The following is a 26980-nucleotide window of genomic DNA, read 5'->3' on the forward strand; positions in this document are numbered from 1 at the left end:
ACTAAGCTTACTGTACGGATACAGTGGCAGAACTAAGCTTACTGTATACATATGGTAAAAAAAAAACCAAGCTTACTGTAAAGATATTGTAACATAACCAAGGTCCTATATAGAAACATTACCAGAAACAAGTTTACAGTAAGATATTGTAACAGAACCGAGCATATAATATAAATATGGGAACAGAACACAGCTTACTTTATAAATATAGTAACAAAGCCAAATTAACTGTATAACTAAGCTTACTGTACAGTTATGGTAACAGAACCATGCTTATAAGGTTACAGAAACAAGTTTACTGTCAAGATATGGACACAGAACCAAGCTTTCTGTATAAATATGGTATCAGAACCAAGTTTATTAAACAGATATGGGAACCATATGGAAACAGAACTAAGCTTATATAATAGATATGATAACAGAATCATGCTTGCTGTATAGATATAGTAACAGAACAAATCTTGCTGTATACATTGAGAAGTAAGTCCTTTGTGTGTGATGTGACGTGCAGAACAGGACTGGGTGCTTCCCCCTTCCTGTGGGTGCGGCACCTGAGCGCTGTGGGTGCAGGGATGACATGGTGTGTAACTGTACACCCGCTATATCCCACCTACACCTATACACGGCAGGGTGCAGACTTGTTGCTCTCCTTTATCTTGTATACTCCCTGTAAGCAGCCGCATGGAGAACATAGACCCCAGCCCCCCGGAGTCCGGCTTCCTCACCGACTGCAATAATTCACGCTGGACGACCCCCCGAGGAAGTCTCTATAACAGAGATGAAGAGGAAGAGGAGGAACTGGAGAGAGAAAAGGTAGGCGAGTGGTGGTATACTGTATATACACACATAGGAGGTGTCCCCCTATACCACACACTATACAGTATATACACACATAGGAGGTGTCCCCCTATACCACACACTATACAGTATATACACATAGGAGGTGTCCCCTATACCACACAGTATACTGTATATACACATAGGAGGTGTCCCCTATACCACACAGTATACTGTATATACACATAGGAGGTGTCCCCTATACCACACAGTATACTGTATATACACATAGGAGGTGTCCCCTATACCACACAGTATACTGTATACACACATAGGAGGTGTCCCCTATACCACACAGTATACTGTATACACACATAGGAGGTGTCCCCTATACCACACAGTATACTGTATATACACACATAGGAGGTGTCCCCTATACCACACAGTATACTGTATATACACATAGGAGGTGTCCCCCTATACCACACAGTATACTGTATATACACATAGGAGGTGTCCCCTATACCACACAGTATACTGTATATACACATAGGAGGTGTCCCCTATACCACACAGTATACTGTATACACACATAGGAGGTGTCCCCTATACCACACAGTATACTGTATACACACATAGGAGGTGTCCCCTATACCACACAGTATACTGTATATACACATAGGAGGTGTCCCCTATACCACACAGTATACTGTATATACACATAGGAGGTGTCCCCTATACCACACAGTATACTGTATATACACATAGGAGGTGTCCCCTATACCACACAGTATACTGTATATACACACATAGGAGGTGTCCCCCTATACCACACAGTATACAATATATACACATAGGAGGTGTCCCCCTATACCACACAGTATACTGTATATACACATAGGAGGTGTCCCCCTATACCACACAGTATACAGTATATACACATAGGAGGTGTCCCCCTATACCACACAGTATACTGTATATACACACATAGGAGGTGTCCCCCTATACCACACAGTATACTGTATATACACATAGGAGGTGTCCCCCTATACCACACAGTATACTGTATATACACATAGGAGGTGTCCCCCTATACCACACAGTATACAGTATATACACATAGGAGGTGTCCCCCTATACCACACAGTATACTGTATATACACACATAGGAGGTGTCCCCCTATACCACACAGTATACTGTATATACACATAGGAGGTGTCCCCCTATACCACACAGTATACTGTATATACACATAGGAGGTGTCCCCCTATACCACACAGTATACTGTATATACACATAGGAGGTGTCCCCCTATACCACACAGTATACTGTATATACACATAGGAGGTGTCCCCCTATACCACACAGTATACTGTATACACACATAGGAGGTGTCCCCTATACCACACAGTATACTGTATATACACATAGGAGGTGTCCCCTATACCACACAGTATACTGTATATACACATAGGAGGTGTCCCTCTATACCACACAGTATACTGTATATACACATAGGAGGTGTCCCTCTATACCACACAGTATACTGTATATACACATAGGAGGTGTCCCCCTATACCACACAGTATACAGTATATACACATAGGAGGTGTCCCCCTATACCACACAGTATACAGTATATACACATAGGAGGTGTCCCCTATACCACACAGTATACTGTATATACACATAGGAGGTGTCCCCATATACCACACAGTATACTGTATATACACATAGGAGGTGTCCCCCTATACCACACAGTATACTGTATATACACATAGGAGGTGTCCCCTATACCACACAGTATACTGTATATACACATAGGAGGTGTCCCCCTATACCACACAGTATACTGTATATACACATAGGAGGTGTCCCCTATACCACACAGTATACTGTATATACACATAGGAGGTGTCCCCTATACCACACACTATACAGTATATACACATAGGAGGTGTCCCCCTATACCACACAGTATACGGTATATACACATAGGAGGTGTCCCCCTATACCACACAGTATACGGTATATACACATAGGAGGTGTCCCCCTATACCACACAGTATACTGTATATACACATAGGAGGTGTCCCCCTATACCACACAGTATACTGTATATACACATAGGAGGTGTCCCCTATACCACACAGTATACTGTATATACACATAGGAGGTGTCCCCCTATACCACACAGTATACTGTATATACACATAGGAGGTGTCCCCTATACCACACAGTATACTGTATATACACATAGGAGGTGTCCCCCTATACCACACAGTATACTGTATATACACATAGGAGGTGTCCCCCTATACCACACAGTATAAAGTATATACACATAGGAGGTGTCCCCCTATACCACACAGTATACTGTATATACACACATAGGAGGTGTCCCCCTATACCACACAGTATACTGTATATACACATAGGAGGTGTCCCCTATACCACACAGTATACTGTATATACACATAGGAGGTGTCCCCTATACCACACAGTATACTGTATATACACATAGGAGGTGTCCCCCTATACCACACAGTATACTGTATATACACATAGGAGGTGTCCCCCTATACCACACAGTATACAGTATATACACATAGGAGGTGTCCCCCTATACCACACAGTATACTGTATATACACACATAGGAGGTGTCCCCCTATACCACACAGTATACTGTATATACACATAGGAGGTGTCCCCCTATACCACACAGTATACTGTATATACACATAGGAGGTGTCCCCCTATACCACACAGTATACTGTATATACACATAGGAGGTGTCCCCCTATACCACACAGTATACTGTATATACACATAGGAGGTGTCCCCCTATACCACACAGTATACTGTATATACACATAGGAGGTGTCCCCCATACCACACAGTATACTGTATATACACATAGGAGGTGTCCCCATATACCACACAGTATACTGTATATACACATTGGAGGTGTCCCCTATACCACACAGTATACTGTATATACACATAGGAGGTGTCCCCATATACCACACAGTATACTGTATATACACACATAGGAGGTGTCCCCTATACCACACAGTATACTGTATACACACATAGGAGGTGTCCCCCTATACCACACAGTATACTGTATATACACATAGGAGGTGTCCCCCTATACCACACAGTATACTGTATATACACATAGGAGGTGTCCCCCTATACCACACAGTATACTGTATATACACATAGGAGGTGTCCCCTATACCACACAGTATACTGTATATACACATAGGAGGTGTCCCCTATACCACACAGTATACTGTATATACACATAGGAGGTGTCCCCCTATACCACACAGTATACAGTATATACACATAGGAGGTGTCCCCTATACCACACAGTATACAGTATATACACATAGGAGGTATCCCCCTATACCACACAGTATACTGTATATACACATAGGAGGTGTCCCCTATACCACACAGTATACTGTATATACACATAGGAGGTGTCCCCCTATACCACACAGTATACTGTATATACACATAGGAGGTGTCCCCTATACCACACAGTATACTGTATATACACATAGGAGGTGTCCCCCTATACCACACAGTATACTGTATATACACATAGGAGGTGTCCCCTATACCACACAGTATACTGTATATACACATAGGAGGTGTCCCCCTATACCACACAGTATACGGTATATACACATAGGAGGTGTCCCCCTATACCACACAGTATACTGTATATACACATAGGAGGTGTCCCCCTATACCACACAGTATACTGTATATACACATAGGAGGTGTCCCCCTATACCACACAGTATACTGTATATACACATAGGAGGTGTCCCCTATACCACACACTATACAGTATATACACATAGGAGGTGTCCCCCTATACCACACAGTATACTGTATATACACATAGGAGGTGTCCCCTATACCACACAGTATACTGTATATACACATAGGAGGTGTCCCCCTATACCACACAGTATACTGTATATACACATAGGAGGTGTCCCCTATACCACACAGTATACTGTATATACACATAGGAGGTGTCCCCTATACCACACAGTATACTGTATATACACATTGGAGGTGTCCCCTATACCACACAGTATACAGTATATACACATAGGAGGTGTCCCCTATACCACACAGTATACTGTATACACACATAGGAGGTGTCCCCCTATACCACACAGTATACTGTATATACACATAGGAGGTGTCCCCCTATACCACACAGTATACTGTATATACACATAGGAGGTGTCCCCTATACCACACAGTATACTGTATATACACATAGGAGGTGTCCCCCTATACCACACAGTATACTGTATATACACATAGGAGGTGTCCCCCTATACCACACAGTATACTGTATATACACATAGGAGGTGTCCCTCTATACCACACAGTATACTGTATATACACATAGGAGGTGTCCCCTATACCACACAGTATACTGTATATACACATAGGAGGTGTCCCCTATACCACACAGTATACTGTATATACACATTGGAGGTGTCCCCCTATACCACACAGTATACTGTATATACACACATAGGAGGTGTCCCCTATACCACACAGTATACAGTATATACACATAGGAGGTGTCCCCCTATACCACACAGTATACTGTATATACACACATAGGAGGTGTCCCCTATACCACACAGTATACTGTATATACACACATAGGAGGTGTCCCCTATACCACACAGTATACAGTATATACACATAGGAGGTGTCCCCCTATACCACACAGTATACTGTATATACACACATAGGAGGTGTCCCCTATACCACACAGTATACTGTATATACACACATAGGAGGTGTCCCCTATACCACACAGTATACAGTATATACACATAGGAGGTGTCCCCCTATACCACACAGTATACTGTATATACACACATAGGAGGTGTCCCCTATACCACACAGTATACTGTATATACACATAGGAGGTGTCCCCCTATACCACACAGTATACTGTATATACACATAGGAGGTGTCCCCTATACCACACAGTATACTGTATATACACATAGGAGGTGTCCCCTATACCACACAGTATACTGTATATACACATAGGAGGTGTCCCCCTATACCACACAGTATACTGTATATACACATAGGAGGTGTCCCCATATACCACACAGTATACTGTATATACACATAGGAGGTGTCCCCCTATACCACACAGTATACTGTATATACACATAGGAGGTGTCCCCTATACCACACAGTATACTGTATACACACATAGGAGGTGTCCCCTATACCACACAGTATACTGTATACACACATAGGAGGTGTCCCCTATACCACACAGTATACTGTATATACACATAGGAGGTGTCCCCTATACCACACAGTATACTGTATACACACATAGGAGGTGTCCCCTATACCACACAGTATACTGTATACACACATAGGAGGTGTCCCCTATACCACACAGTATACTGTATACACACATAGGAGGTGTCCCCTATACCACACAGTATACTGTATACACACATAGGAGGTGTCCCCTATACCACACAGTATACAGTATATACACATAGGAGGTGTCCCCATATACCACACAGTATACTGTATATATACACATAGGAGGTGTCCCCCTATACCACACAGTATACAGTATATACACATAGGAGGTGTCCCCTATACCACACAGTATACTGTATATACACATAGGAGGTGTCCCCATATACCACACAGTATACTGTATATACACATAGGAGGTGTCCCCCTATACCACACAGTATACTGTATATACACATAGGAGGTGTCCCCCTATACCACACAGTATACTGTATATACACATAGGAGGTGTCCCCTATACCACACAGTATACTGTATATACACATAGGAGGTGTCCCCTATACCACACAGTATACTGTATATACACATAGGAGGTGTCCCCCTATACCACACAGTATACTGTATATACACATAGGAGGTGTCCCCTATACCACACAGTATACTGTATATACACATAGGAGGTGTCCCCTATACCACACAGTATACTGTATATACACATAGGAGGTGTCCCCTATACCACACAGTATACTGTATATACACATAGGAGGTGTCCCCTATACCACACAGTATACTGTATATACACATAGGAGGTGTCCCCTATACCACACAGTATACTGTATATACACATAGGAGGTGTCCCCTATACCACACAGTATACTGTATATACACATAGGAGGTGTCCCCTATACCACACAGTATACTGTATATACACATAGGAGGTGTCCCCATATACCACACAGTATACTGTATATACACATAGGAGGTGTCCCCTATACCACACAGTATACTGTATATACACATAGGAGGTGTCCCCTATACCACACAGTATACTGTATATACACATAGGAGGTGTCCCCTATACCACACAGTATACTGTATATACACATAGGAGGTGTCCCCCTATACCACACAGTATACTGTATATACACATAGGAGGTGTCCCCTATACCACACAGAATACAGTATATACACATAGGAGGTGTCCCCTATACCACACAGTATACTGTATATACACACATAGGAGGTGTCCCCCTATACCACACAGTATACTGTATATACACATAGGAGGTGTCCCCCTATACCACACAGTATACTGTATATACACATAGGAGGTGTCCCCCTATACCACACAGTATACTGTATATACACATAGGAGGTGTCCCCTATACCACACAGTATACTGTATATACACATAGGAGGTGTCCCCCTATACCACACAGTATACTGTATATACACATAGGAGGTGTCCCCCTATACCACACAGTATACTGTATATACACATAGGAGGTGTCCCCCTATACCACACAGTATACTGTATATACACATAGGAGGTGTCCCCTATACCACACACTATACAGTATATACACATAGGAGGTGTCCCCTATACCACACAGTATACTGTATATACACATAGGAGGTGTCCCCTATACCACACAGAATACAGTATATACACATAGGAGGTGTCCCCTATACCACACAGTATACTGTATATACACATAGGAGGTGTCCCCTATACCACACAGTATACTGTATATACACATTGGAGGTGTCCCCTATACCACACAGTATACTGTATATACACATAGGAGGTGTCCCCCTATACCACACAGTATACTGTATATACACATAGGAGGTGTCCCCTATACCACACAGTATACTGTATATACACATAGGAGGTGTCCCCCTATACCACACAGTATACTGTATATACACATAGGAGGTGTCCCCTATACCACACAGTATACTGTATATACACATAGGAGGTGTCCCCTATACCACACAGTATACTGTATACACACATAGGAGGTGTCCCCTATACCACACAGTATACTGTATACACACATAGGAGGTGTCCCCTATACCACACAGTATACTGTATACACACATAGGAGGTGTCCCCCTATACCACACAGTATACTGTATATACACATTGGAGGTGTCCCCTATACCACACAGTATACTGTATATACACATAGGAGGTGTCCCCTATACCACACAGTATACTGTATATACACATAGGAGGTGTCCCCTATACCACACAGTATACTGTATATACACATTGGAGGTGTCCCCTATACCACACAGTATACTGTATATACACACATAGGAGGTGTCCCCTATACCACACAGTATACTGTATATACACATAGGAGGTGTCCCCTATACCACACAGTATACTGTATATACACATTGGAGGTGTCCCCTATACCACACAGTATACTGTATATACACATAGGAGGTGTCCCTATACCACACAGTATACTGTATATACACATAGGAGGTGTCCCCTATACCACACAGTATACTGTATATACACATAGGAGGTGTCCCCCTATACCACACAGTATACTGTATATACACATAGGAGGTGTCCCCTATACCACACAGTATACTGTATATACACATAGGAGGTGTCCCCTATACCACACAGTATACTGTATATACACATAGGAGGTGTCCCCTATACCACACAGTATACTGTATATACACATAGGAGGTGTCCCCTATACCACACAGTATACTGTATATACACATAGGAGGTGTCCCCCTATACCACACAGTATACTGTATATACACATAGGAGGTGTCCCCCTATACCACACAGTATACTGTATATACACATAGGAGGTGTCCCCCTATACCACACAGTATACTGTATATACACATAGGAGGTGTCCCCTATACCACACAGTATACTGTATATACACATAGGAGGTGTCCCCTATACCACACAGTATACTGTATATACACATAGGAGGTGTGGGCACTGCCTGTAGAGCTGGTGGGGCAGATCTGGTATCAGAATTGGTTTAGTTTGATCTTCTCCTGTTTTTGTCTTCCCTTTTCCCAGTATTTCAAGGATTTTACCAAGAAGAATAATCCAAACAAACATGATAGGAGTGAGAACCGATTGGTAAGTGATGGCGTTTACCCTTAATATATACTGCACCCTCTATACACCGCACACTCTATACCTGCCCTGTATATACTGCACCCTCTATACCTGCCCTGTATATACTGCACCCTCTATACCTGCCCTGTATATACTGCACCCTTTATACCTGCCCTGTATATACTGCACCCTCTATACCTGCCCTGTATATGCTGCACCCTCTATACCTGCCCTGTATATACTGCACCCTCTATACACCGCACACTCTCTACCTGCCCTGTATATGCTGCACCCTCTATACATGCCCTGTATATACTGCACCCTCTATACCTGCCCTGTATATACGGCACCCTCTATACCTGCCCTGTATATACTGCACCCTTTATACCTGCCCTGTTTATACTGCACCCTCTATACTCGCCCTGTATATACCACACACCCTATAACCGCCCTGTATATACTGCTCCCTCTATACCTACCCTGTTTATACAGCACACCCTAGACCCGCCCTGTATATACCACACTCTATACACGTCCTGTATATACCGCACATTCTATACCCGCCCTGTATATACCCCACACTCTATACCTGCCCTGTATATACCCCACACTCTATACCCGCCCTGTATATACTGCATACCCTATACCCGCCCTGTATATACCACACACCCTAAACCCGCCCTGTATATACCACACACCGTATACCCGCCCTGTATATACTGCACCCTCTATACACCGCACACTCTATACCTGCCCTGTATATACTGCACACTCTATACCTGCTCTGTATATATGGCACACTCTATACCCGCCCTGTGTATACCACACACTCTATACCCGCCCTGTATATACTGCACACTCTATACCCACCCTGTGTATACCACACACTCTATACCTGCCCTGTATATACTGCACACTCTATACCCACCCTGTGTATACCACACACTCTATACCACCCTGTATATACCGCTCACTCTATGCCCACCCTGTATATACTGCACACTCTATTCCCGCCCTGTATATACTGCACACCCTATACCCGCCCTGTATATACCGCACACTCTATACCTGCTCTGTATATACAGCACACTCTACACCCGCCCTGTATATAAAGCACCCTCTATACCCGCCCTGTATATACCGCACACTCTATACCCGCCCTGTATACACCGCACGCCCTATACCTGTCCTGTATATACCGCACACCATATACCCGCCCTGTATATACCGCACGCCCTATACCTGTCCTGTATATACGGCACCCTCTATACCCGCCCTGTATATACCGCACATTCTATACCTGCCCTGTATATACCACACACTCTATACCCTACCCTGCATATACCGCACGCCCTATACCTGTCCTGTATATACCACACACCGTATACCCGCCCTGTATATACTGTACACTCTATACCCGCCCTGTATACACAGCACATTCTATACCCGCCCTGTGTATACCACACACTCTATACCCGCCCTGTATATACCGCACACTCTATACCCGCCCTGTATATACCGCACACTCTATACCCGCCCTGTATATACCGCACACTCTATACCCGCCCTGTATATACCCCACACTCTATACCCGCCCTGTATATACCGCATACCCTATACCCGCCCTGTATATACCACACACCCTATACCCGCCCTGTATATACCACACACCGTATACCCGCCCTGTATATACTGCACCCTCTATACACCGCACACTCTATACCTGCCCTGTATATACTGCACACTCTATACCCACCCTGTGTATACCACACACTCTATACCCGCCCTGTATATACTGCACACTCTATACCCACCCTGTGTATACCACACACTCTATACCTGCCCTGTATATACCACACACTTTATACCCGCCCTGTATATACTGCACACTCTATACCCACCCTGTGTATACCACACACTCTATACCTGCCCTGTATATACTGCACACTCTTTACCCGCCCTGTATATACTGCACACTCTATACCCACCCTGTGTATACCACACACTCTATACCACCCTGTATATACCGCACACTCTATACCCGCCCTGTATATACCGCACCCTCTATACCGCCCTGTATATACCGCACACTCTATGCCCACCCTGTATATACTGCACACTCTATACCTGCCCTGTATATACTGCACACTCTATTCCCGCCCTGTATATACTGCACACCCTATACCCGCCCTGTATATACCGCACACTCTATACCTGCTCTGTATATACAGCACTCTCTATACCCGCCCTGTATATACGGCACACTCTACACCCGCCCTGTATATACGGCACACTCTATACCTGCTCTGTATATACAGCACATTCTATACCTGCCCTGTATATACTGCACACTCTATACCCGCCCTGTATATACTGCACACTCTATTCCCGCCCTGTATATACTGCACACCCTATACCCGCCCTGTATATACCGCACACTCTATACCTGCTCTGTATATACAGCACTCTCTATACCCGCCCTGTATATACTGCACACTCTATACCTGCCCTGTATATACTGCACACTCTATTCCCGCCCTGTATATACTGCACACCCTATACCCGCCCTGTATATACCGCACACTCTATACCTGCTCTGTATATACAGCACTCTCTATACCCGCCCTGTATATACGGCACACTCTACACCCGCCCTGTATATACGGCACACTCTATACCTGCTCTGTATATACAGCACATTCTATACCTGCCCTGTATATACCGCACACTCTATACCCGCCCTGTATACACCGCACGCCCTATACCTGTCCTGTATATACCGCACACCATATACCCGCCCTGTATATACCGCACGCCCTATACCTGTCCTGTATATACGGCACCCTCTATACCCGCCCTGTATATACCGCACATTCTATACCTGCCCTGTATATACCACACACTCCATACCCGCCCTGTATATACCGCACGCCCTATACCTGTCCTGTATATACCACACACCGTATACCCGCCCTGTATATACTGCACCCTCTATACACCGCACACTCTATACCTGCCCTGTATATACTGCACACTCTATACCCGCCCTGTATACACAGCACATTCTATACCCGCCCTGTGTATACCACACACTCTATACCTGCCCTGTATATACTGCACACTCTATACCCGCCCTGTATATACTGCACACTCTATACCCACCCTGTGTATACCACACACTCTATACCCACCCTGTGTATACCACACACTCTATACCTGCCCTGTGTATACCGCACACTCTATGCCCACCCTGTATATACTGCACACCCTATACCCGCCCTGTATATACTGCACACTCTATTCCCGCCCTGTATATACCGCACACCCTATACCCGCCCTGTATATACCGCACACTCTATACCTGCCCTGTATATACTGCACACTCTATACCCGCCCTGTATATACTGCACACTCTATACCCACCCTGTGTATACCACACACTCTATACCCACCCTGTGTATACCACACACTCTATACACCGCACACTCTATACCTGCCCTGTATATACTGCACACTCTATACCCACCCTGTGTATACCACACACTCTATACCACCCTGTATATACCGCACACTCTATACCCGCCCTGTGTATACCGCACACTCTATGCCCACCCTGTATATACTGCACACCCTATACCCGCCCTGTATATACTGCACACTCTATTCCCGCCCTGTATATACCGCACACTCTATTCCCGCCCTGTATATACCGCACACCCTATACCCGCCCTGTATATACCGCACACTCTATTCCTGCCCTGTATATACCGCACATTCTATACCTGCCCTGTATATACGGCACACCCTATACCCGCCCTGTATATACCGCACACCCTATACCCGCCCTGTATATACCGCACACTCTATACCTGCCCTGTATATACGGCACACTCTACACCCGCCCTGTATATACGGCACCCTCTATACCCGCCCTGTATATACCCCACACTCTATTCCCGCCCTCTATATACCGCACCCTCTATACCACCCTGTATATACCGCACACCCTATACCCGCCCTGTATATACCGCACACTCTATACCTGCCCTGTATATACGGCACACTCTATTCCCGCCCTGTATATACCGCACACCCTATACCCGCCCTGTATATACTGCACACTCTATACCTGCCCTGTATATACGGCACACTCTACACCCGCCCTGTATATACCGCACACCCTATACCCGCCCTGTATATACCGCACACTCTATACCTGCCCTGTATATACGGCACCCTCTATACCCGCCCTGTATACACCGCACACTCTATACCCGCCCTGTATACACCGCACATTCTATACCTGCCCTGTATATACAGCACACCATATACCCGCCCTGTATATACCGCACGCCCTATACCTGTCCTGTATATACGGCACCCTCTATACCCGCCCTGTATATACCGCACATTCTATACCTGCCCTGTATATACCACACACTCTATACCCGCCCTGTATATACTGCACCCTCTATACCTGCCCTGTATATACAGCACACTCTATACCCGCCCTGTATATACCGCACGCCCTATACCTGTCCTGTATATACCACACACCGTATACCCGCCCTGTATATACTGCACACTCTATACCTGCTCTATATATATGGCACACTCTATACCCGCCCTGTGTATACCACACACTCTATACCCGCCCTGTATATACTGCACACTCTATACCCACCCTGTGTATATCACACACTCTATACCCACCCTGTGTATACCACACACTCTATACCTGCCCTGTATATACTGCACACTCTATACCCGCCCTGTATATACTGCACACTCTATACCCACCCTGTGTATACCACACACTCTATACCACCCTGTATATACCGCACACTCTATACCCGCCCTGTATATACCGCACCCTCTATACCACCCTGTATATACTGCACACTCTATGCCCACCCTGTATATACTGCACACTCTATTTCCGCCCTGTATATACCGCACACCCTATACCCGCCCTGTATATACCGCACACTCTATACCTGCCCTGTATATACGGCACACTCTATTCCCGCCCTGTATATACCGCACACTCTATACCCGCCCTGTATATACCGCACCCTCTATACCACCCTGTATATACTGCACACTCTATGCCCACCCTGTATATACTGCACACTCTATTTCCGCCCTGTATATACCGCACACCCTATACCCGCCCTGTATATACCGCACACTCTATACCTGCCCTGTATATACGGCACACCCTATACCCGCCCTGTATATACCGCACACCCTATACCCGCCCTGTATATACTGCACACTCTATACCTGCCCTGTATATACGGCACACTCTACACCCGCCCTGTATATACCGCACACCCTATACCCGCCCTGTATATACCGCACACTCTATACCTGCCCTGTATATACGGCACCCTCTATACCCGCCCTGTATATACCGCACACTCTATACCTTCCCTGTATATACGGCACACTCTATACCCGCCCTGTATATACGGCACACTCTATACCCGCCCTGTATATACCGCACACTCTATACCCACCCTGTATATACCGCACACTCTATACCCACCCTGTATACACCGCACATTCTATACCTGCCCTGTATATACGGCACCCTCTATACCTGCCCTGTATATACGGCACCCTCTATACCCGCCCTGTATACACCGCACACTCTATACCCGCCCTGTATATACCGCACATTCTATACCTGCCCTGTATATACCACACACTCTATACCCGCCCTGTATATACCGCACGCCCTATTCCTGTCCTGTATATACGGCACCCTCTATACCCGCCCTGTATATACCGCACATTCTATACCTGCCCTGTATATACTGCACCCTCTATAACTGCCCTGTATATACCACACACTCTATACCTGCCCTGTATACACAGCACATTCTATACCTGCCCTGTATATACCGCACACCCTATACCCGCCCTGTATATACCGCACATTCTATACCTGCCCTGTATATACTGCACACTCTATACCAGCCCTCTATATATACCGCACGCCCTATACCTGTCCTGTATATACGGCACCCTCTATACCCGCCCTGTATATACCGCACATTCTATACCTGCCCTGTATATACTGCACACTCTATACCTGCCCTGTATATACCGCACGCCCTATACCTGTCCTGTATATACGGCACCCTCTATACCCGCCCTGTATATACCGCACATTCTATACCTGCCCTGTATATACTGCACCCTCTATACCTGCCCTGTATATACTGCACATTCTATACCTGCCCTGTATATACCGCACACCCTATACCCGCCCTGTATATACCGCACATTCTATACCTGCCCTGTATATACTGCACGCTCTATACCAGCCCTCTATATATACCACACGCCCTATACCTGTCCTGTATATACGGCACCCTCTATACCCGCCCTGTATATACCGCACACCCTATACCCGCCCTTTATATACTGCACAATCTATACCCGCCCTGTATATACTGCACAATCTATACCCGCCCTGTATATACCGCACACCCTATACCCGCCCTGTATATACCGCACACCCTATACCCGCCCTGTATATACCGCACACCCTATACCCGCCCTGTATATACCGCACATTCTATACCTGCCCTGTATATACCGCACGCCCTATACCTGTCCTGTATGACACTACTACTCTTATTACAGGATGAAGAGGCTTTGCGAGAGGTACATAGATGTCTTGGTGGATCTGGAGACAGTGACAGTAAAGAGAAGAAGGGACCAGTAAGTGCTGCCATGTCCATCCACCCTGCCAGTGCTGGAGCAGCTGGAACTAGGGTTGACTTGATATACGCACTCTATGAGGGCACAATGGTACAATCATTCTGGTATATATGTTTCTATTCTGTCAATAAATATAAATATATATATATATATATATATATAATGTGTCGCTTCCCCGCTCAGGTCCCTGGAGTTCACCTTCTTCTTCCTGGTGCATGTAAGTGCATTGTCTGTGTATAATGCGCTTTGCGGGGAGTCACTAAGATCGTGCGCCCGATATCCTGCATGTGTCGCTTCCCCGTTCAGGTCCCTGGAGTTCACCTTCTTCTTCCTGGTGCATGTAAGTGCATTGTCCGTGTATAATGCGCTGTGCGAGGAGTCACTAAGATCGTGCTCCCGATATCCTGCATGTGTCACTTCCCCGCTCAGGTCCCTGGAGTTCACCTTTTTCTTCCTGGTGCATGTAAGTGCATTGTCCGTGTATAGTGCGCTGTGCGGGGAGTCACTAAGATCCTGCGCCCGATATCCTGCATGTGTCGCTTCCCCGCTCAGGTCCCTGGAGTTCACCTTTTTCTTCCTGGTGCATGTAAGTGCATTGTCCGTGTATAGTGCGCTGTGCGGGGAGTCACTAAGATCGTGCCCCCGATATCCTGCATGTGTCGCTTCCCCGCTCAGGTCCCAGGAGTTCACCTTCTTCTTCCTGGTGCATGTAAGTGCATTGTCCGTGTAGAATGCGCTGTGCGGGGAGTCACTAAGATCGTGCGCCCGATATCCTGCATGTGTCCCTTCCCCGCTCAGGTCCCCGGAGTTCACCTTCTTCTTCCTGGTGCATGTAAGTGCATTGTCCGTGTATAATGCGCTTTGCGGGGAGTCACTAAGATCGTGCGCCCGATATCCTGCATGTGTGACTTCCCCGCTCAGGTCCCAGGAGTTCACCTTCTTCTTCCTGGTGCATGTAAGTGCATTGTCCGTGTAGAATGCGCTGTGCGGGGAGTCACTAAGATCCCGTGCCAGATATCCCGCATGTGTCACTTCCCCGCTCAGGTCCCAGGAGTTCACCTTCTTCTTCCTGGTGCATGTAAGTGCATTGGATGCGACACATTTGGAAGTTAAATCCTGCGCTCAGTCCAAATCACTTATATCGTCTGATGGCCGCACCTGTGCCAAAAAAAGTGTTGCGTGCATCACAACGCACCTGCTACTTATATACCAGTGCAAGTTATGTAATCCCCAGAAAGGGATCAAAGTTCGACAAAAGTGCAGCGCACGACCCTTAGTAAATGAGCCCCTATATTTTAAGTATTCTATTTCAGGCAGTATATTATATGTATATATATATATATATATATATATATATTGACCACTGGGACCCTATCATGAGCTGTGGGGTCCTCACTTCCTCCATAAATGACATTTGTAGGGGTCTTTGAGTGCAGGGGTGGTGAGCCGCTGCAGCTGAGCATCCTTGTCAGTCCATCTATGTGTCTCCATGGTAACAGACTACAATCAATCCAACAGATGTCTGATCTGACCTGGCTTCCACTTCTCGATGGGAGATTAGTAAGCAGTAGAGATGGCAGAAGCCACAGAGCTTTTGGGGTCCTACAAAGCCCCTGCCGCTCCCCGACATGACATTATTTAGAAGGATCTGTTTTCTTATTGTATAGCCATAATGTGTGGTCTGTGGACAGTCTTACCACCACTAACAATAATGTGATATACTGCCCTCATGAGATCGCTGTATTCTCATGTTCTGCCCTGGTGGTCAGTGATGGTACTGCACAGCAGCGAGTGTTGGCATAGGGACCCAGGGTTAATAAAGTCCCTTCTTTCTCTTTCAGTTGTGCCGCAGATCGTTGCAGATCCCGCTGCTTTATTTCTGCCTGTCAGTCGTTGTCCTCGGATTGTTGGGTAAGTCGTACAGTTATTTGGTTATTCCAATGTATCCTGGTGGATCTGTGGTGCCTGGAGCTATTGGGTATTGAACGTGGATGCAGTGGCGTAACAATAGCCGTAGCAGCCGTAGCGGTTGCTACGGGGCCCGTGCTGCTAGGGGGCCCGGGATGGATGTGAAACAAAAATTTACTAGTGCTGTTCTTCCGGGCCCCTCCCCCGCCTCTGTACAGCACAGCAGTAATGCCTGCTGTGCCAAACATAGAGCCGCCCACTCTCCCGCACCCCCTGACAGTCGGCAACATAATGTACCCCTGCCGGAATATTCCCCCTCCCGTCTGCCCGCCTCCACGTCCTCCTACCCAACCACCCGGCCGCCTCCACAATCCCCTGCCCACCTCCATGTCATCCTACCCAATCGCGCGCAAGCCTCCACGATCCCCTGCCCGCCCACCGGCATCTCTACCCCGCCCCCCCGCCCCCCCGCCCCCTCCACTTGCCCACCGCGCGCCAGCACTTCCGCCCACGTGCCTGCCTCCATCAGCCACCCGCTGCCCAATTTACAGCCCCCCCTCACCCCCAGGGCAGGACATCACTACTGCCCGAACAGGAGGGGAGCCCTCCCCTCCCCTCCCGAAACCACCGCCCACCAGGACCATAAGGTAAGTTAGAAATTTGATCTGTGCATGTATATATGTGTGTATGTATATGTGTGTGTATATATGTATGCATATGCTGTATGTGTGTCTGCTGCATGAGTATTTATGTATATTCTGTATGAGTGTATATGGTGTGTATGTATATATGTGTATATATGCTGTATGTGTATGCGTGGATGCTGTATATACTGTATGTGTATATATATGCTGTATGTATATGCGTAGATGCTGTATGTGTATATATGCTGTATGTATATGCGTAGATGCTGTATGTGTATATATGCTGTATGTGTATATATGCTGTATGTATATGCGTAGATGCTGTATGTGTATATATGCTGTATGTGTATGCGTAGATGCTGTATGTGTATGCGTAGATGCTGTATGTGTATATATGCTGTATGTATATGCGTAGATGCTGTATGTGTATATATGCTGTATGTGTATATATGCTATGTATATGCGTAGATGCTGTATGTGTATATATGCTGTATGTATATGCGTAGATGCTGTATGTGTATATATGCTGTATGTATATGCGTAGATGCTGTATGTGTATATATGCTGTATGTATATGCGTAGATGCTGTATGTGTATATATGCTGTATGTGTATATATGCTGTATGTATATGCGTAGATGCTGTATGTGTATATATGCTGTATGTGTATGCGTAGATGCTGTATGTGTATATATGCTGTATGTGTATATATGCTGTATGTATATGCGTAGATGCTGTATGTGTATATATGCTGTATGTGTATATATGCTATGTATATGCGTAGATGCTGTATGTGTATGCGTAGATGCTGTATGTGAATATATATGCTGTATGTGTATGCGTAGATGCTGTATGTGTATATATGCTGTATGAATATGCGTAGATGCTGTATGTGAATATATATGCTGTATGTGTATATATGCTGTATGTATATGCGTAGATGCTGTATGTGTATATATGCTGTATGTGTATATATATGCTGTATGAATATGCGTAGATGCTGTATGTGAATATATATGCTGTATGTGTATGCGTAGATGCTGTATGTGTATATATGCTGTATGTGTATATATATGCTGTATGAATATGCGTAGATGCTGTATGTGTATATATGCTGTATGAATATGCGTAGATGCTGTATGTGTATATATATGCTGTATGAATATGCGTAGATGCTGTATGTGTATATATATGCTGTATGAATATGCGTAGATGCTGTATGTGTATATATGCTGTATGTATATGCGTAGATGCTGTATGTGTATATATGCTGTATGTGTATATATGCTATGTATATGCGTAGATGCTGTATGTGTATATATGCTGTATGTGTATATATGCTATGTATATGCGTAGATGCTGTATGTGTATATATGCTGTATGTGTATATATGCTATGTATATGCGTAGATGCTGTATGTGTATATATGCTGTATGTGTATATATGCTGTATGTATATGCGTAGATGCTGTATGTGTATGCGTAGATGCTGTATGTGAATATATATGCTGTATGTATATGCGTAGATGCTGTATATACTGTATGTGTATATATGCTGTATGTGTATATATGCTGTATGTATATCCGTAGATGCTGTATATACTGTATGTGTGTATATATGCTGTATGTATACACAGTATGGGGGGTATTTATCAGGACCTTTGCACCCTAATGCGCCAATTTGCCACCTTCATGCAAGTGGGGCAGCGGGGGGCGTTCCTGTCCCCGCGCCTGTGCACTTACCGCTACTGGTGAACTTTTATATGTGAAACTTTGCTGGCTGCGTTTATTTGTATGCCATAATATGGCATACAGATAGACACTGCCCAGCATCCCGCCGGATACATCAAGAGGCCGAAGGCTCTTGATGCATGCCTGCTGCGCTGGAGCAGCGGCCGCCGTATGATAAATCACTGAGTGTATACTGTATGTATATGATGTATATATAATATATGTATGTATATAACGTGTATGCACTATACAGTATGTGTGCAAATTGCATGTGTATGCATGGTATGTGTGTATATACTGTATGAGTTTGTGTATTCTGTATGTATAAATGTATATCTAAGTGCAGAAATGTGTGCGTATAAGTGTATATAAGTATATAAAAGTGAGTGAATGATTTTAGAAGTTTACCTGTGTGTATATAATATAAATGTGTGTACATGAGTGCGTAAATGTGTGCGATTGTATAAACATGTCTGTACCAATATGTATATATATATATATATTTTTTTAATGGGAAGGGGGCCCCATGCAGAAATCTGCTATGGGGCCCAAGCTCTTCTAGTTACGCCACTGCGTGGATGTGTTATGTGACTGGGTCCATACACAAACCTTAGTTATTTACAAAAAAGGTCCCTGGGGACCTCACTGAAACCCATTGGTCTAAAACTTAACTTTTAATATGTTCAAACAATAAAAAGTCTTATTTGGATTGTTTAAACCTATTCGAAAACACACAATTAAAATTTCTACAAATCCATGGTGTAGGATCTATTGTTATTTGTAAATGAGTCCAGTTAGAGCCGAATTAACTCTCATTTCAATTCAATATAGGGAGAAACCACTAGGCCAGTAGATTAGTTCTGGTTTGTCTATGGATTGAAACAATAATATTTTTATTAGTTCTGCAACTTAGTTGCTATAACTGTATTCACTGATGTAGCAATGTGCTACTGCTGGCTGACTTCCAAGTCACTATTCACTGGTATGTAGATCCACTAGAGCTCCCCCTATCTGTAAATATTTTTTCTCACTATCTAACAATTACTGGACATATAAGCTGATCCCTACACACCATGTCATTGCTATCTAAAAAGAGGATAATAGCCCCCCTATTATCCTCTTTTTAGATAGCAATGACATGGTGTGTAGGGATCAGCTTATGGGGGTCATTTACTAAGGGCCCGATTCGCGTTTTCCCGACGTGTTACCCGAATATTTCCAATTTGCGCCGATTGTACCTGAATTGCCCCAGGATTGTGGCGCACGTGATCGGATTGTGGCGCATCGGCGCCGGCATGCGCGTGACGGAAATCGGGGGCGTGGCCGAACGAAAACCCGACGGATTCGGAAAAACCGCCGCATTTAAAAACCGAAAAAGTGGCGCTCGGGAAGCGCTTACCTTCACCTGGTCCGAGGTGGTGCATTCCGGCGCGTTGAGATGATTTTCAGTGCAGCAGCGCCACCTGGTGGACGGCGGAGGAACTACCTTCATAAATCCCGGCCGGACCCAAATCCTGTGCAGAGAACGCGCCGCTGGATCGCGAATGGGCCGGGTAAGTAAGTGTGCCCCTATATGTCCAGTAATTGTTAGATAGTGAGAAAAAATATTTACAGATAGGGGGAGCTCTAGTGGATCTACATACCAGTGAATAGTGACTTGGAAGTCAGTCAACAGTAGCACATTGCTACATCAGTGAATACAGTTATAGCAACTAAGTTGCAGAACTAATAAAAATATTATTGTTTCAATCCATAGACAAACCAGAACTAATCTACTGGCCTAGTGGTTTCTCCCTATATTGAATTGAAATGAGAGTTAATTCCGCTCTAACTGGACTCATTTACAAATAACAATAGATCCTACACCATGGATTTGTAGACATTTTAATTGTGTGTTTTCGAATAGGTTTAAACAATCCAAATAAGACTTTTTATTGTTTGAACATATTAAAAGTTAAGTTTTAGACCAATGGGTTTCAGTGAGGTCCCCAGGGACCTTTTTTGTAAATAACTATGGAGCTATTGGGGGCGCTATAGTAATACAACTCCTCCAGCTGTGAGCTGCTAAATACCAGTGGGGGAGGGATGGCGTCTGCCACATGTGACCTTTTATTATATAAAAATTACGTTTTTCATTTATTTATGACTCATCATACATTATATTCTATATGAGTATAATCTGCAGTCACCACTAGGAGGCGCTCAGGAGCTGGCTGCAGACTGTGTTATTATGGAGTATAATGTATGATCAGTCTGCAGCCAGCTCCTGAGGGCCTCCTAGTGGTGACTGCAGACTGTGTAATTATGTAGTATAATGTATGATCAGTCTGCAGCCAGCTCCTGAGCGCCTCCTAGTGGTGACTGCAGACTGTGTAATTATGTAGTATAATGTATGATCAGTCTGCAGCCAGCTCCTGAGCGCCTCCTAGTGGTGACTGCAGACTGTGTAATTATGTAGTATAATGTATGATCGGTCTGCAGCCAGCTCCTGAGCGCCTCCTAGTGGTGACTGCAGACTGTGTAATTATGTAGTATAATGTATGATCAGTCTGCAGCCAGCTCCTGAGCGCCTTCTAGTGGTGACTGCAGACTGTGTAATTATGTAGTATAATGTATGATCAGTCTGCAGCCAGCTCCTAAACGCCTCCTAGTGGTGACTGCAGACTGTGTAATTATGTAGTATAATGTATGATCGGTCTGCAGCCAGCTCCTGAGCGCCTCCTAGTGGTGACTGCAGACTGTGTAATTATGTAGTATAATGTATGATCAGTCTGCAGACAGCTCCTGAGCGCCTCCTAGTGGTGACTGCAGACTGTGTAATTATGTAGTATAATGTATGATCAGTCTGCAGCCAGCTCCTGAGCGCCTCCTAGCGGTGACTGCAGACTGTGTAATTATGTAGTATAATGTATGATCAGTCTGCAGCCAGCTCCTAAACGCCTCCTAGTGGTGACTGCAGACTGTGTAATTATGTAGTATAATGTATGATCAGTCTGCAGCCAGCTCCTGAGCGCCTCCTAGTGGTGACTGCAGACTGTGTAATTATGTAGTATAATGTATGATCAGTCTGCAGCCAGCTCCTGAGTGCCTCCTAGTGGTGACTGCAGACTGTGTAATTATGTAGTATAATGTATGATCAGTCTGCAGCCAGCTCCTAAACGCCTCCTAGTGGTGACTGCAGACTGTGTAATTATGTAGTATAATGTATGATCAGTCTGCAGCCAGCTCCTGAGCGCCTCCTAGTGGTGACTGCAGACTGATTATACATTATACTCCATAATAACACAGTGACCACTAGGAGGCGCTCAGGAGCTGGCTGCAGACTGACCATACATTCTATTCTATATTAGTATAATCTGCAGTCAGCTGCTAGTGGTGGCTACTGGGAAACAGAAGGTGTCTGTTGTGGGCGTGTTACAGGTGACAGTTGAAGTGATGGATGGCTGAACCAATCAGCTGCTTGGGCGGTGTCCAGCACTCCCTTTGAACTCATTTCTGACTTCATTCAGTGCCTCCAGTCTCCTGACTTTTGGTGATTCACATTCTCTGCTGCTGTGATTCTGACTTTTCTCTGTACCTCGCTATTTATCTGTTTTCTTTCTTTATCTTACTGTTCTAACCCAGATTAAGGACCGTAACCCAGTTGTCACCTGTTGTTTAGTGCAAAGCTGGCAAGTAGGCCTGTAGTTCTTCTCTATCTTGACAAGCTTTTTCTATTTTTGTGATTGCAGGTGTCTTGATATACTGTTTTGTGGGGAAGAACCCCCGTGAACCCCCATGTGAGGAGTCCTGGATGTGGTTTGGGGATCACTGTTACTATTTCTCTGAAGGTAGTGACACCTGGAACAATAGCCAGGAGTTCTGCAGAAGACACGGATCCACACTGGCAGTGCTCAATGACCCCGCGATAAAGGTGACTTCATCTTCATCTCCCTCCTCCTGCTCCTATCTTCATAGACACATCAGGTTACTCCTCTGGGGTCTCCATACTGTGAACCTACATTTCTCTGGGGTCTCCATACTGAGAAACCCACGATTCTCTGGGGTCTCTATACTGAGCACTCCTCTAGGTCTTCATACTTCTCACATAAATGAAGAGCCCTTCTTAAAGGAGGCGCATGAATAATAAGGTCCCATGAAGGCGGCTATTAAAGGGCGACTCTTAGAGAGGTCATTGGTCTTCGGGAGTCATTTATAACAATCTGTTTCCTCTCCCAGAAAACCATTGAGCGATACCGGGAGAACGTCAACTACTGGATCGGACTCCGCAGGAACCGGGACGGGCGCTGGATGTGGGATGATGGCTCCCTGTATGATGGAAGGTGCGCCCCCTATCCCACCCCTCCCCCGCCATGTCCTGAGTGATATATATATATATATATACACTGACACCATTGTATCTCATAGTGTGGAGAACGGGGACATCCCCCAACTCAGCTGCGCCTTCCTGAACTCCCACCTGGGGGCGCTGGACTGCTCTACAGGACGGCAGTGGATCTGCGTGAAGGACTCCTCATAGTATCACCAGGTAGGATCCTGTAGGGTCTATTCACTACACTACAAAAGTATGTGAACCCCTAGTAGTAAGGACCTGCACCCCCTGCTGTAACAGCTTCTCTCACTAATTCGAGGAGGCACATACATTAGACCATAGTTTTCACTAATCTTTAGAAGAAACACACACTATGTCGTCATCTATGCCCCCTGCCCCTATCTAAACAGGGATAGAGGAGGGGTTTGAGCGTGACCCCCACATTTGTGTAATGTGCCTCTTATTATATGTAATGAGGACCCATGTCTGGTGCTCAGTGGTGTGATACTCAGCCCCCAATACCCCCCAGTACAGACCCCCCTCCATGTATGTATCTGGGGCTCAGTGTCAGGGGTCTCATCTATAGCCCCCCCGATACCCCCCAGTACTTACCCCTCCATGTATGTATCTGGGGCTCAGTGTAAGGGGTCTCATCTATATACCCCAATACCCCCCAGTACAGACCCCCCTCCATGTATGTATCTGGTGCTCAGTGTCAGGGGTCTCATCTATAGACCCCCCGATACCTCCCAGTACTGACCCCTCCATGTATGTATCTGGGGCTCAGTGTCAGAGGTCACATCATCTGTAGACCCCGATACTGACCCCTCCATGTATGTATCTGGGGCTCAGTGTCAGAGGTCACATCATCTATAGACCCCGATACTGACCCCTCCATGTATGTATCTTTTGTATCATCCCCATAATCGGCCATTTCTTTCTCTTACAGGTTGGATCCAGGATTATACTTGGGGGGCCGGTGACCTCCGAGGGGCCACAGCTTCTCCTCTTGCTGCCTCTTTCCTGCTTCGCTTATACTCTGATACTTTCTTTTCTGCTGTTGCAAAAACATTTTGTTACACGATAGACGTCACCACCAGGGGATATGATACCACTAGGATCCATTTATTATTCGGGGATCTTCTGGGATCCTGATCCTCTGTATAATATTTACCTGCACTACAACATCTCCCCCTGACCAGGGAACTACAGACCGCTCCATTCAGTCCTCCCCCAGGGTGGAGCCTCCAGGAGAGGTGGAGCTAGCAATAGGGAGGTGCCAGCATTGGAGGTGGAGCTAGCAGTGGAGGTGGATCCTGCAGAGTAGGTAAAGACAAAACTATTCATGTAGATGGAACTGACAAGGGGGTGGAGCCAGTTCTTCGGACGGAGCCATTTGGTATAAGGAAGCCCTCCTCTAAATTTTAAGGTAATATGTAATGTGTTATATCATTTCCTATCAGCTTTATACTGTCTGGCCAGTGTATGTGTAATTTACCCAGTGCTGGTAACTGGGGAGTAACTGGTAGGGAAAGATACAGGGAGCGGAGAGGTTTTATTTATTATATAAGGGCTCCAGGGGCGTAACTATAGGGGGTGCAGAGGTTGCGGTCGCACCCGGGCCCAAGAGTTTTAGGGGGCCCTTATGGTGTCATTTTCCCATATGAGAAGACTATTACTATAAACAATACATTATAGTCGGGGCCCATCAGCTTCTAGTTACGCCACTGAAGGGCTCCCCCACCCTGGTGCAGAGATTATAAGCTCTAAGGTGCTGCGGGTCCTGAGAGTCTTCCGACAAGTGGACTGTGCGTTCCCTGTATAACTGAACTGAGCCATGAGCTGTGCGCGCCGGACCGTGCCGTGAGCTGTGCGCGCCGGACCATGCCGTGAGCTGTGCGCGCCGGACCGTGCCGTCAGCTGTGCGCGCCGGACCGTGCCGTCAGCTGTGCGCGCCGGACCGGGCCGTGAGCTGTGCGCGCCGGACCGTGCCGTCAGCTGTGCGCGCCGGACCGTGCCGTCAGCTGTGCGCGCCGGACCGTGCCGTCAGCTGTGCGCGCCGGACCGTGCCGTCAGCTGTGCGCGCTGGACCGTGTGCTGGACTGTGCGCCTGCGCTGCCACAGAACCACATAATACCTACCTCAGCCACTGTGTAGTACCTCATTATAATCAGCTTAGCTGCTGCAGAACCTCATTCTAAGCCTCTCAGCTCCAGCAAAACCTCATAATACACACCTCAGCTGCTGCAGAATATCCTAATACACAGATAAGCTGTGTTTGGGGGGTGGCGTATGTGGCGTTTTGTCTGCGTTTGCAAATCCACTACCAATCCAAGGTCCTCAGGCCTCACCCTGGTCCGTTTTATTTTTTGCTCTTGGGAAATGGTAGAGGGGAAGGGGTTTTAGACTTTTCGT

At 45.7% G+C, this 26980-nt stretch overlaps 1 protein-coding gene across 1 annotated transcript; it reads left to right on the forward strand.

Annotated features, from left to right (window-relative positions):
- The first annotated feature begins 522 nt into the window (after window positions 1-522).
- LOC140122754 (killer cell lectin-like receptor subfamily G member 1) lies at window positions 523-26980 on the forward strand. The gene is made up of 8 exons (XM_072143946.1): window positions 523-813; window positions 9196-9258; window positions 15895-15972; window positions 17814-17883; window positions 23985-24166; window positions 24472-24575; window positions 24661-24781; window positions 25515-26980. Exons 1-7 carry the CDS (start codon window positions 682-684, stop codon window positions 24770-24772), a joined length of 741 nt encoding a protein of 246 aa, XP_072000047.1. The 5' UTR covers window positions 523-681; the 3' UTR covers window positions 24773-24781; window positions 25515-26980.

This window comes from Engystomops pustulosus, chromosome 3, assembly GCF_040894005.1.
Source record: "Engystomops pustulosus chromosome 3, aEngPut4.maternal, whole genome shotgun sequence".
NCBI classification, from domain to species: Eukaryota; Metazoa; Chordata; class Amphibia; order Anura; family Leptodactylidae; genus Engystomops; species Engystomops pustulosus.